The sequence below is a fragment of the Mus pahari genome, chromosome 23 (genome assembly GCF_900095145.1).
Source record: "Mus pahari chromosome 23, PAHARI_EIJ_v1.1, whole genome shotgun sequence".
In the NCBI taxonomy this organism is placed as follows: domain Eukaryota; kingdom Metazoa; phylum Chordata; class Mammalia; order Rodentia; family Muridae; genus Mus; species Mus pahari.
Window position 1 is genome coordinate 36901773 of NC_034612.1, and position 13712 is coordinate 36915484.

At 47.7% G+C, this 13712-nt stretch overlaps 1 protein-coding gene and 1 pseudogene across 1 annotated transcript; one reads left to right on the forward strand and one right to left on the reverse strand.

Moving 5' to 3' along the window:
* The first annotated feature begins 4348 nt into the window (after window positions 1-4348).
* On the forward strand, window positions 4349-7024 carry Rasl11a (RAS like family 11 member A). The gene is made up of 4 exons (XM_021187095.1): window positions 4349-4612; window positions 4938-4994; window positions 5118-5197; window positions 6301-7024. The coding sequence occupies exons 1-4, from the start codon at window positions 4489-4491 to the stop codon at window positions 6766-6768; spliced, it is 729 nt and encodes a 242-aa protein (XP_021042754.1). The 5' UTR covers window positions 4349-4488; the 3' UTR covers window positions 6769-7024.
* Window positions 7025-9390: 2366 nt separating this feature from the next.
* On the reverse strand, window positions 9391-9791 carry LOC110313153 (annotated as a pseudogene).
* Window positions 9792-13712: the final 3921 nt, after the last annotated feature.

The window sequence follows — 13712 nt, forward strand, 5'->3', positions numbered from 1 at the left end:
GCAGGCAGATTTCTGAGTTCAAGGCCAGCCTGGTCTACAAAGTGAGTTCCAGGACAGCCAGGGCTATACAGAGAAACCCTGTCTCGAAAAACAAAAGATTTGAAAATATTTTGTAAACAAGTAATATATAGCTGATGAATTAAAGTTAATTCCTTCACTACAGGGGTATCTGAGGGAGGTGCAGGAATGTCTGATAAGCGGTTCTCAGCACAAAGCTATTCTTTTGTGTTCTGTGCCAACACCCATCACCTTACCGAGCAAAGACTGGGTTTTCAATGGTTGAGATAATGGAGGGAGAAGCTTATAGCTAGAGCCTCCAAAGCTCCCATAAATTCAGTGGTCAAGAACTTTCTAAAGAGTAAAGCTGGCTTGTGACTGCATACCTTTAATCCCAGCACTTACTTGGGAGACAGATACAGGCAAATCTCTAAGTGCCAGGGGAGTGAGTTCCAGGACAGCTCGAGCTACATAGAGAAACACTGTATCAAAAAAGGGTGTGTGCAGGGTGACATTGATTGACCCTCAATATAGATGGTGGGTGGGATAATTTATCAACTACAGTGGGCCCCTGGGCAAACCTCACTGAAGGACTAGAATTAAGCTTTCATGTGGCTGAGAAAGAGTTAATGATGTGCCCGGCTTGCTATTACTTGCTATTTGCCAATCCTGCCCCCCACACTCATTCTAGACACCCACAGATTTGTGTGGTGTCTGCCCACTCATTCCTATTATCTTTCTCAGATCTGTCCAGCCTGCCTGTGTTCCACTGATTGCCACAGCTTTACGTAACTCTAGACACAAATATAACACGAAACAGAACCCAGGCAGCGCTGATTCAGGAGAGCCTATTTATAATTCTCTGCTTTGGGGGCTTATTGTCTTCACAATATTTTGTGAAGGTTATTTTGTGTATCTGTAAATGTGAAGAGCCCTTCCAAGGAAGGAGAATGGAGACCCACTTCAAGCTCTTCCAAGCAAGGGGCACTCTAAAGACACATGGGAGCAGAGAACGGGCTCTGGATTGTTCCTTATTGAATGATGTTAAGCCAGTAGTTCTCAATGTGTGGGTTGCGACCCCTTTGGGGGTCAAATGACCCTTTCACAGGGATCATTTATCATTTATCACATATCAAATATTGATAAAATTATACTTATGAAGTAGCAACAAAGATAGTTTCCTGGTTGGGGGTCCCCACAACATGAGGAACTGTATTAAAGGATCGTAGCCTTAGGAAGTCTGTGAACCACTGCCTTAAACAGAGAGACCGGTCTCTCTCTCTCTCTCTCTCTCTCTCTCTCTCTCTGTCTGTCTTCATTTCTGTCACAGGAAATCACAGGCTGTTTGTGACAGATTGCATTGGCCCCTGCTCAACTGCCGTTCTCTGTTTTTTATTTTTCATGATATTAATAGTGTCTCTAGAACTCCGGGGGGAACCAAGACCACGCAAGATGGGGTCACCGCCACCCCAGCCTTTGCCAGCTGTTTGGAACATTGCTTTCCTTTGTTTTCATTTGTCTGCTCTGGTTCATAAGATGTAATGGATAATCTTTTTCTTTGACATGGGCTCTCATGTAGCCCAGGATGGCCTCTAACTTACCACGTAGTCAAGGATAACCTTGAATTTCTCATCTGCTTCCTGGGTGCTGGGATTATAGATGAAGGCCACCACTCCTAGTTTATTCTGAGCTAAATCTAGACAAGCCCCAGGGTGTACTAGGGAAAGGCTCTGCCACTGAACTGTGTCCCCAACCCAAGAACTACTTTAAAAAATTTCTGGGCAGTGGTGGCACACGCCTTTAATCCCAGCACTTGGGAGGCGGAGGCAGGTGGATTTCTGAGTTTGAGGCCAGCCTGGTCTACANAGTGAGTTCCAGGACAGCCAGGGCTACACAGAGAAACCCTGTCTCGAAAAACAAAAACAAAACAAAATTCATAGTTCAAGAGGCAAAGCAAGGTAGTCCTCTCCTCTCTCTCTCTATTTGTGTGAGAACTGAATGCTACAGAAACCATCTTGTGTCCATCCAGGAGAGGCCAATTGACTCCAAGAAACAACAGCCCCACCTTCCCAGAGTTTCTCAAAAGGCTTTGGAAAACAGCCCTTACTCAGTGGCTTCTTAAACAGCTCTTGTATTCATGGTGCCCATTTCCCCCACTTAGGAAGGCCCTGCTTCGCGTCTCTCCGGCTAAACTGAACATTAGTGGGAAATGATTGCCTTGTGAAAAGGTTACAGTGTGTACCACTTGACTATGGCAGGCAGGCCTCTCTTGGAACATCTTTTTCCAGGATCATGAGAACAACAGATATATACAAGACTTTTGGCTATCCCATTTCTTTTTTTGCGGGGGGGGGGGGGTTGAAACAGGGTTTGTCTGTGTAGCCCTCACTGTCCTGGAACTCACTCTGTAGACCAGGCTGGCCTTGATTTTAGAAATCTGCCTGCCTCTGCCTCCCAAGTGCTGGGATTAAAGGCGTGCGCCACCACTGCCTGGCTGGCTATTCTATTTCAAACAGTAGAGTCAATGCCCATTCATTTAATCATTCAGAAGGTCAACCAAATGGTGTGTGTGTGTGTGTGTGTGTGTGTGTGTGTGTGTGTGTGTGTGCACGCACACGCACAGTAACGACAGACAGGACGCGTTAAGGTCAAGGGGGAGTCACATAACCTGGCTTGGGCTACTTGGTGTATGGAAGCACTTTTATTGGCATGTTCAACAGCAAAACTAGACCGAGCTGTCTGTTACTTTCTACGTGCTAGCCCTTTTCCAGTGTGGCTTGTTGCTCTGACCTTAAAGGGCTAAAGCATCATCTCTCCATCTTCTGATCTCATGCTGGCCTCAAGGGTTGCTTTGGCCAGCAGAGTGCACCAGGGATGATGGGTTCTGTCCTAGAGACACCCAGGCTCCAGAGACCTTGCCTGCTTTCCATCACCGTCTTGGGGCTCTGCTCGGCCACCCTGAGGACAAGCCTTGCCAAACTCCCCAATGAGCCAAACTTGAGTGAGTTGGCGATGGAGCAATTCAGCCTATTTCCCTAGGGCTCATAACTTCTCAGCTATGGCCTCAGATAGCTCAATCAAGCTTGTCAAAGCCTGGCATAGATTAAGAACAGGAGTGTGTGGCATCGGGGTTGGGGTCTGGGGACAAAGGGGCGGGAGGGAGGCTGAAGAGATGGCTCAGCTGTTAAAAGCACTGACTGCTCTTGCAGAGGTCCTGAGTTCAATTCCCAGCAACCACATGATGGCTCACAACCATCTGTAATGGGATCTGATGCCCACTTCTGGGATGCAGGTGCACATGCAGATAAAGCATCCATGAAAGTAAATAAATCTTTTAAAAAGAAAAGTCTGAAGAAAGAAACAAAGAAACAAAGAAAGAAAGGGAAAGTCTGTTGGAGTGAGCCATTAAGTTCTGTGTGGTTTGTCATGCTGTTCAAGCTAACTGATAAAACTAAGAAGGAAAAAGGGAAAGAATGAGGGTAGGACTGTCTAGACAATTGTGCAGATGAGACTAAAACACAGCCTTGTCCTGGTGGCATCCAACAACAAGGCCATGTTTATCTTCTGGGCCCTTCTCCCCATGCCCGATTCTGAGTTCCACCACGTACCTACCAGGAAATGTTTGAATAGTAAGGTAGGTCCGGGCCCCAAGTGTGTTGCTCACTGAGTTTGAGTGAATCAGTTCACAGCAGAAAGGGGCTGTCTGGGTTTGTATGCTGAGCTGTGGGCATGACTGCCCCCTAAGGGAGTTCCCTGGGAAGTGACTGCAATTACCTTGACTCATACTAAATTAGTTAATTAGGAACCTTTTCCTCAGTGATGTCACCCCTCGGGACCCTTTTACAATTTTTAATTTATTCATGTATTTGTTTACATTTGAGACCGGGTTTTATGTAGTCCAAACTGGCTTTGTGGCCAAGAATGACCTTAAACTTCTGACCCTCCTGCCTCTACCCCCTAAGCGCTAGGATAGTATGCCAGTGTGCCACCACACTCAGTGTACAGGATGCTGAAGATCAAAATCAGGGTTCTCATTAGTACTGTTTGACAAGGACACAAAAAGGGATCTCTTTCCCATTGCCCCAGAAATATCCAGCCAATTGAAGCTTTTGCTCCTTTGGTGGCTCAGGTTCACGCTCCAGGCTGGTGCCCCAGACTGGAGGCTGCCAGGCTCCAGGATCCGGCAAATACAATTTGAGCAAAGGCCTCCCCTGGGCTGCACCGACAGGAACCCGCGCAGCTGGGCGGGCAGAGCGCATCAGGCAGCCTTGGGGTGCGCACGCCCGCGGGTGACAGTCCCCTGCTCGCGCGCTGCTTCCACCCTTCCAGGAAGGGGCGGGGAAAAGGAGGCGCCAGAGGCAGCCACCGCGCTCCCCGAGCTCTTTAAAATCCAAGAGCCTGGGCAGCACCGCTGGCCGCGCCACATCCCGGCGCTGTTGTGTCCTCGCGTATCCAGCCGGCTCTCCTGCAGCGCGGTCTCGGGACGCGCCCATGCGGCCGCTCACCATGTCTGGGCACTTTCTGCTGGCGCCCATCCCGGAGTCCTCCTCCGACTACCTCCTGCCCAAGGACATCAAGCTGGCCGTGCTGGGCGCGGGTTGTGTGGGCAAGAGCGGTGAGTGGGACAAAGGCGCGCAAAGCCGCCCAGGAACAGCGGAGGGTCCTCACCCGCAGGGATGCCGGGATTCAGGAAGACCCCACCCCCACCCCCCACCCCTCCCGCCTGTTGCTTCAGCAGTCCATTTCTGAGCTCTGGACGGGGTTGGTGCCTGTTGAGGGTCGCTCCAGTGCGATTCATCACATTCCGCGGGGCAAGGCACTCCGCAGTGACTTTGTCCCGGGAACCTGGGGGTGGGGGGAACAAATGCTGTTCCTTTGAGGGCCCAGTTTGGACCACCTTGACCCACTTCTTCAGCTGATTTTCCTACTTCATTTTTCAGCAATGATTGTGCGCTTCTTGACCAAGAGATTCATAGGCGACTACGAACCCAACACAGGTAAGAATGTTTCCGTGCTCCCTGGCTCTTGTACTTGTATCTCTTTGCCCTCCCCTCCCTTCTCTCATTATTTTGTTCATCGGGCCGTGGGAACTTAGATGCAAACTCCTCTTCCTTGTACAGGCAAACTGTATTCGAGACTCGTCTATGTGGAGGGGGACCAGTTATCCCTACAGATCCAGGACACCCCGGGAGGCATTCAGGTAAGGACTGTCAGGAGGGTATGTGGTGCAGGCTGAGGTGGTTGGCTCCAGGCTCTCAGTGAGATGTTTCAGCATGTCCAATAGGTAGGTGTGGGCACACGCGGCGAGCTGAGGGTTGGGATGTTGGATGCCCTCCTCGGTGGCCAGAAATGGTTGATTAGAACTAGTTTCCTCTTAAATGCTATTTTTAATTAATTAATTATTTTAAAGATTGCTGTGTAGCCCTGGCCGGTTTATTACTTGCTTTGCACTTCAGGTTTGCTTGGACTCCTTATAATCTTTGATGCCTCAGCCTCCCCAAGTGTTGGGCTTACAGGCTGAGCCACCCCCTCCCAGAAGTAGCCCTGGCTGACCACTGACCGGTGCCCAAGCTGCCTAGGCGGGTATTAACTCTTTAAGAGCACATCCTGGGACAATCTAAAAACAACAGCCTTGGGACTAAGGGTCCAGTTCAGTAGAAAGCATTCACTCGAGGGTCCCGGGTTCCAGCACCACATTAAAACATGGAGTAGGTGGGATTCTGGAGGGATGGGGTCTGCGTCCTGGCCAGAGCTGTCCCCCTACTCCCCCACCCTCCCCCCAAAAAAGCTAGGGGATGTTTTCTCAAGCCAGTAATTGCAATCAGATAACCTTTTGGCTATCACTGTGGAATGCAACTTAACTAATTGCTCAGCCCTTCTAGGGAGGAAAAGGTTGAGTGGAGAGCTCAGAGAATGGAATTTGTTTCTGCAACATTCTCAAGAAGTTGACTGCTAAAAATATTTTTTTATGGGCTTGGGAATAGATATTTATGTTGGACTGTTTCCAGGGTTTTGTTTGTTATGAATTAGTTCCCTGAAAACTAAGCCATTCTGGTCTGTAATTATTCTTAAGTGGTTGGAGTTCACTGGAGACTGCCTGTGGAAAAAAAGTAGGTTACCAGTCTACATCCAGACCAGCTCAGAAAATAGTGCAGGTTGAGCACTTGTCTGAGGCTTTCTGCTTTTGACGCAGAAAGCCTCTTGAAGAAGCTAGGGAGAACCAGACAGCCATACTTAGTGATCTTTCTGTCCAGTGTCCCTTCGAGGGCTTCTTTGATCAGATCCCATTTTGTTCTTTCCCAGGCGCAGGACAGCCTCAGTCAAATGGTGGATTCTCTGACCAAATGTGTGCACTGGGCAGAGGGCTTTCTGCTGGTTTATTCCATAACAGACTCTGAGAGCTACCAATCCATCCGGCCCCTTTACCAGCACATCCGGAAGGTCCACCCTGATGGAAAAGCCCCCGTCTTCATCGTGGGAAACAAAGGAGACCTTTTGCATGCCCGGCAGGTGCAGACGCACGAAGGTCTTCAGCTAGCTAATGAGCTGGGCAGTCTCTTCCTTGAAATTTCTACTAGTGAGAACTACGAAGACGTCTGTGATGTGTTCCAGCATCTCTGCAAAGAAGTGATCAAGGTGCACAGACTCGGCGGGGAGCGGAGGAGGGCTTCCATCATTCCCCGGCCTCGATCCCCCAACATGCAGGACCTGAAGAGGCGCTTCAGGCAGGCTCTGTCCTCCAAAGCAAAAGCGCCCTCTGCCCTGGGGTGATCCAGCTCAGATAGACTGGTGTATTGTTATTATTACTACTAAGCATTTGTGCTGCCACAAAGACTGGCCCTTTCCCCCTTTAAAACATATTCAGAGTTTATTTTTATAATGACTTTATTGGCTTTCAAGTGTATGTATATTTCTGAAAATTCAAACAATGTTTTTTTTTAAAATGTGTTTTTTTGTTTTGGTTTGGTTTTTGGTTTTTTACTGTAACCGTTAGCCACTCTTCCATTAAAGGCAAAATGGCAATACTATTCCTTGTTTTCTGAATGTCTTTTTATAGCAATCTTGCTTGCACCAGAGCCCAGAAGTGCTTAATGTTTGGCCTTGAGTCTCAATTCCGATTGGTGTCTTGTCGTAGGGGGGTGGGGTGGGGAGGTGGGGGAGGGCATGCAGAGGGAGTTAGCTGTGTGAGAGAGAGGTATGTGGAGGAGGGAAAAGGGTTTGAATAAGTACAGGATGTCCTTAATTAGGGCGGTTCTTCACAGTCAGAAAGTTCACACTGGTTTTCCAGCACAGTGGTTGGTTGGTTGAGAACTGCCCAAAATGTTACAACTGTATTTGTTTATTTATACAATGTGAATGTGGCCTCTCTATAGCATATATAAGAAAACAAAAGCCCGGATGGGCTGTTGACCCATGCTTATGATTCTAACCCTTGGAAGGCAGCGGAACAAGAGTCAGGCCACCCTGAACAATACAGGAAAACCCCATCAAAAAACCTAGCCACAAAGAAAAAAACAACAGCAACAGTACAAAAACACTGTCTGGGGGCTGGAGAGGTGGCTCAGCAGATAAGAGCCCTGGCTGCTCTTCCAGAGGTCCTGAGTTCAATTCCCAGCACCCACATGGAAGCTCACAACTATCTGAAACTCCAGTTCCAGGGAATTTAACGCTCTCACCCAGTCATACATTCAGGAAAAACACCAATGTATGTAAAATAATAAATTATTTTTTGAAAATGTCTGAGGATAGCCGGTGAGATAGCTCAGCAGGTAAGAGCACTGACTGCTTTACCAAAGGTCCTAAGTTCAAATCCCGGCAACCACAGGGTGGCTCACAACCACCTGTAATGAGATCTGACACCTTCTTCTAGTGTGTCTGAAGACGGCTACAATGTACTTAATTATAATAATAAATCGTTTAAAAAAGAAAAAAGAAACTGCTTGTGGACGTTGTACATCGTGGTGCGGAGCCTAGTGCGCACCACGATGTACAACGTCCACAAGCAGCTGCCTCCCAAGTACTGGGATTAAAGGTGTGTGCCACCACAGCCCGGCAAGAAAATCTCCTCTTGCAGGATTCTTTATGTCAGTAAGTGAGCGTTGCTATTCAGGAGTGGCCTTCATTCTCCTTCCCTTGCTGTGTCCCTGACTCTCTGCTGTATATGGAAATAAAATGATCAAAGTATGATTTCGTGAACCAAAGACCACTTCCGCTGGGCTCATGGCGCCCCTCGAGGGGGAGGGAGAGTGATGGGAAGTAATTTCACAGTGAACGTGCTCCACAGGGAAGGGGCACTGAGGGCCCAAAATTGTTGGGATCTCCGACACATCTAGAAAAAGGAGACTCTAGAAAAAGGAGAGTATAATTCAAATTTGAGGCCTGTCTTGTTTGGGGGGGGGGGTTGAATTCGGGGGCCTCACACTCTAGCACTGAGCCACACCCCAGCCCCTGAGGCTTCTCTTTACTCGTGAGCTCTTCTTTTTCAGGAGGTGCTTGTGGGATGGCCACTATGGCCTTGGTGTGAGTCAGATGAGCAGGGAGCTGCAGGTGTTGAAGAGTTTGGAGATTGCAACAGTGTTGCAACCTGAGCGTGGCTCTTCCGGAAGTTGTTAGGGATAGAGTCTGGCCACAGCTTCTGCTCTCAAGGTGCTGGTTTATATATTTTGAAATCCTGTGGTTGAGATCAGAAGTGGGACACTAACTAACTCACAGACGGAATCTGATAAAGCTTATGGGAGACTGCGTTTCCTTCGAGTACTCATGTAGATCATCTGACCGGAAGTTACACTGGAAGAGAATGGGAACACACTACTAACGAAATTTCATAAAAGTAGCTATGCGCATGTGTGCTTGGAATCCTCTTAAAGCTAAATGCCCTCTCACACTTTATAAGGCACCAGGTCTCTCAACATCCTCTTTCTTTCTTTCTTTCTTTCTTTCTTTCTTTCTTTCTTTCTTTCTTTCTTTCTTTCTTTCTTTCTTTCTTTCTTTCTTTCTTTCTTTCTTTCTTTCTTAGATTTATTTACTGTTATATGTAAGTACATTGTAGCTGTCTTCAGACACACCAGAAGAGGGCGTCAGATCTCATTACAGATGGTTGTAAGCCACCATGTGGTTGCTGGGATTTGAACTCAGGACCTTCAGGAGAGGAATCAGTGCTCTTAACGGCTGAACCATCTCTCCAGCCCAACATTCTTTCTTTAAAGATCCCACTTGTGCCTTTTTCAAGGACTTTAGAACTCTTCTCCAGACTCAGCATCAAAAATCAGACAAGGAGAAACTCAGGGATTTGGCTCACTAGTTGTTCTTCCAGAGGACCCAGGTTCGATTCCCAGCACACATAAAGCAGGCTACAACTGTTTGTTTGTTTGTTTGTTTGTTTGTTTTTACAAATCTACTTTTATGTATTTACTCTCCATTAGTTTAAATCCGGGATGGGTACAGCATCACACGGATTCTGTGTCCAGTGGCCTTTGCAGGAAGGTTGCTTCGGAATTTGGCACGAACCATCCCACTGTCTCCGTGGGACCGAGTGACTTTTCCCCAGATCACTCTGGGTTTGTTTGGTTTGCCTCCAGGAGTCGCTGTATTGTTTTTTGCTTTATTCATATAAGCACATCTCTTGCCTAAGTAGAATTCCGTTTCATCTCGAGTATACACGCCTTCAATTTTAAGAAGAGCCCTGTGCGCTCTCTGGTTCCGGAGACCTCGCTTGTAGCCAGCAAAAATGGCCTTGCACCACAGCCTTCCAGACATACTTGCTGTTAGAAGTCCTGTTCCCAGCAGGCCTCCACAGGCGCGAAGATGGCAGAAAGAGTGCTACAACTGTTTGTAATCTGGTATCTGATGTTCTCTTCTGGCCCCACAGGCACTGCATACACAGGCACAGACTTACATGTAGACAGAAAGAGGCACACGGGACAGCCAGGGCAACACAGAGAAACCCTGGGGGCAGGGAGTGGGGAGGAGGGAGAGACACAAGGACAAAATGAAACAACAATAACAGCAACAACAACAACAAACCAATCAAACAAACAAAAATCAAACAAGCCTGCTTCCTGAGCCCCTAAGCAATGTCTTTCTAATTTTTCATACAAAAACAACCTCATTGGCTGTAGTTCTTACCTGACTCCCATGACTGAAAACACTTAAGTGCTGGGTTCCTCTTATCTGTGGCATTCAATCTAAATGAGAAATGGTAGAAGGATTATTATCACCTCTCGTGTTTTATTATCGTCTCCCTCCAACACACACACACACACACACACATACACACATACACACACACACTCTATCTGTCTATCTCTCTCTCACAGTCCACATGACAGCATCCAAGAGAACTGTGTGCCCTACCCAGTGTACTCCAGGCTCTTCCATGCCTCCCTACCTTGGCACAAACCATCCCTTGGTCTTTACCTAAGTGAGGCCTTATTAACTATTCTTCTAAGACTCGTGTCACATGTATTATGTTAGGGTTGGCTCTGAGATGCCTTTCCTGGGTTTCCTTATCCATGCTATGTATCCCAGGGGATAGTGTCCAGAACTCTGTAGTGAGAGGGAATGCCCCCGGGGGAGTAACTGCATTTCCTGATGCTATCGCCAGCTTCAGTCTGCTAATACCCACAGTCCAGCAGGTGTTTTATTTTAGTTTGTTTTTGTCTTGGTTTTTTTGTTGCCATTGTTTTTGCTTTCTGAGACAGAGCTTCTCAGTTTAGCTCTTGGCTGCCCCAGAACTCACTCTGTAGACAAGGCTGGCCTCGAACTCACAGAGATCTGCCTGCCTCTGCCTACCCAGTGGAGTGCTAGCACCAAGGACATGGGCCAGTACCACATTGTTTTGTCTTGTTTCGACATGGTCTCTTGTAACCTAAATTAGTCTTAATTCCATTTATACCTTGATCCTTCTGCCCCCCTCCCCTTCTAGAGTGCTGGGGTTACAGGCATCTACCACCACACCCAGTTTTATGGAGTCCTGGAGGCTGAACCCAGGACTTCATTCTACCAGCTAAGGGACCTCCCTCCACAGCCCAGGAACAATCATTTTCAGTAAACATATGATGAATGAATATGCAATTTGTGTGTGTGTATGTGTGTGTGTGTGTGTGTGTACGCCTAAGGAAAATAATAGAAAATTATAACAGAACAAATGATGACATCTGCAAAATAAGACAGAGTATTTTAAGTAAATTTTACTAATCAGCGTCGGCCAAGAGCTGACAGCTCAGCTGCTGGTGACTGTAGCCCCTGTCGGGCAGCTTTCCAGCACTGTGACAAAATGATAGAGAAAGTCAGCTTAAAAGGAGAAAAGGTTGCCTTCGCTCAACCATGCCAGGGTTTCAGTGCATGGTCACTTCGCCTGTATGGAGACAGAAAGTCACGGTAAAAACCTATGGGAGAGCAGAACTTCCGGATGTGTGGACGCAGGGAAGCATGGAGGGAGAGGGAAAGGGGCTGGAGTCCCATGATCCTTTCCAAGAACACAGCTCCCAGTGACCTAACTTCCCACTGTTCTAACCCCACCTCCGAAAGTTTCCACCAGAGTACAACACCCAAGCTTTTGACTTGAGATCTTAGGGGAACATTCTAGATCCAATCTACAACACAGACCACTACTCTTCCACTCAAGGGTACCTCTAACCAGACCTACGATATCAAAGAAAGTTAAGAAAATTAAACAATTCATGACTAAAAGAGTATCCAAGCAGGGCCTAGTGGTACAGAACTATAATACCAGCTACCGGGAGGCTGAGGCAGGAGGTTTGTAAGTTCAAGGTTGGCCTGGGCAACTTAGTAAAGGCTCTGTCTCAAAATAAAAAATAAAATGAGAGCTGGGGACATAGCTCAGTTGTAGAATGTTTGCCTTGCATGTGTTACAATGGGAGGGGACACATTTCTTTTTGTTTGTTTGTTTGTTTTGCTTTGTTTTTCAAGACAGGGTTTCTCTGTAAAGCTCTGGCTGTCCTGAAAGTCACTCTGTAGACCAGGCTGGTCTTGAACTCAGAAATTTGCCTGCCTCTTTCTCCCAAGTGCTGGGATTAAAGGCATGTACCACCACTGCCCAGTATATAAGCAAGTGCACTATAGCTGTCTTCACACGTACCAGAAGACGGTGTCAGATCTCATTAAGGGTGGTTGTGAACCACCATGTGGTGGCTGGGATTTGAACTCAGGACCTTTGGAAGAGCAGTCAGTGCTCTTAACCACTGAGCCATCTCATTTCTAAATACTGAAAACTGTTGCTTAGAATTCTATTGTCTTGAAACATGGTTTACCTCCCCCGGATGGGCTTCATGCCCTCAGAACAAAGGCGGTTGTTTCCATCCTTGCATGTTTCAGCCTCTTCCTATGAATCTCGGCTGTGCACATAAACACGAGAATTACTGAGACTCCAAGCATTACCACGACCACATTGTGTCCAGATCACCGCTTGGTGTCAGGGTTCCTTCTGCTCGGAAGAATTTCAGATCAGACACCCAACTAGCATACTTCCAATAACCAAAACGAAACCACTGGCTTGGATCACAGAGCTCAAAAGATGAGTCCCAGAGCAGTTTCAAACAGGAGTCACAGCCTCCTCGGTGGGCTCAGGCCGAGGGATGGGCTAAGAGGAGAGTGTAAGTCTCTTGTGTTTTTAATGTCCACAGAATTGCTACTAGCAGATCCTCAGGACCTCATGGTTTCCTTTCTGCTCAGTTGCCTAGAACTGGCTCACCAGGGAAGCAGACTGGCTGCTCTTGCAGAGTTTAAGGACCTGTTGTCCCTGTCCCAGTCCCCTGATGATTGATGACATGGTCTCTTGGGGCTCATAATGCATAGAGAATCTCTCGGAAGTTCCTGGGATGGTTGTCTTGGAGATGCAGGATGTAGGCACGGCACTCATTGGGAAGTGGGGAGTTGTTGGATTTGTGTGTTAGGAAGGAAAAAATCTGAGGATTTGGACTCTGTTGGGCACCAAGGAAACTCAACAAGGGGATGCTTACTCTAAGCCAACCTCAAAAGAAGAGGAGGAGGGGAGGGGGAGGAGGGGAAGAGGAGAGGGAGGAGGAAGAGAGGGAGGAGGGGGGAGGGGAAGAGGAGGAAGAGGGGAGGAGGAGGAAGAGAATGAGGAGGAGGGAGAGGAGGAGGGGGGAGGAGAAGGGGAAGAAGAGAAGGAGGAAGAAGAGGAGGAGAAAGAAAAAGAAGGACAGAAGCACAAAAGATCCAAACGTCTTCCAGGATAGAAGTCCCTGAACTCTAGACAGGAAGGCAGCAGGATGCTGACAACTTGAGTGGGCAGGCGGAAGACAGTAGCCATATACTTAGGTCCTCTGAGGAGTCATATACTTCCATCCCTATGATGGGATAAGACCATGGCTGCCCATGGTCCCTGCTGCAGCTCAGATCTGGCATGTATCCCCTAGGCTCACGTGCTGAAGACTGGGCCACCCAACCGTCTTGTTGCTATTGGAGAGGGGAGGTGGACCCTTTAAGAGGTGCATGTGCATAAGGGGGTCTTGAGGTTTTGAAGGCATGCTCTCCAAAGGGCATTGTGGGAGTCAGATCTTTTGATTCTCTTTTGCTTCCTGGTGACAGAGTGAACAGGACCTCCACCGCTCTAATTTTTTTTTTTTTTTTTTTACTTTATGTGCATCCATGTTATGTCTGCATGAATGTCTGTGCACCACTCACGTGCCCAGTGTCTTCAGATCTCCTGGGACTGAAGTTCTGTCCTGTGG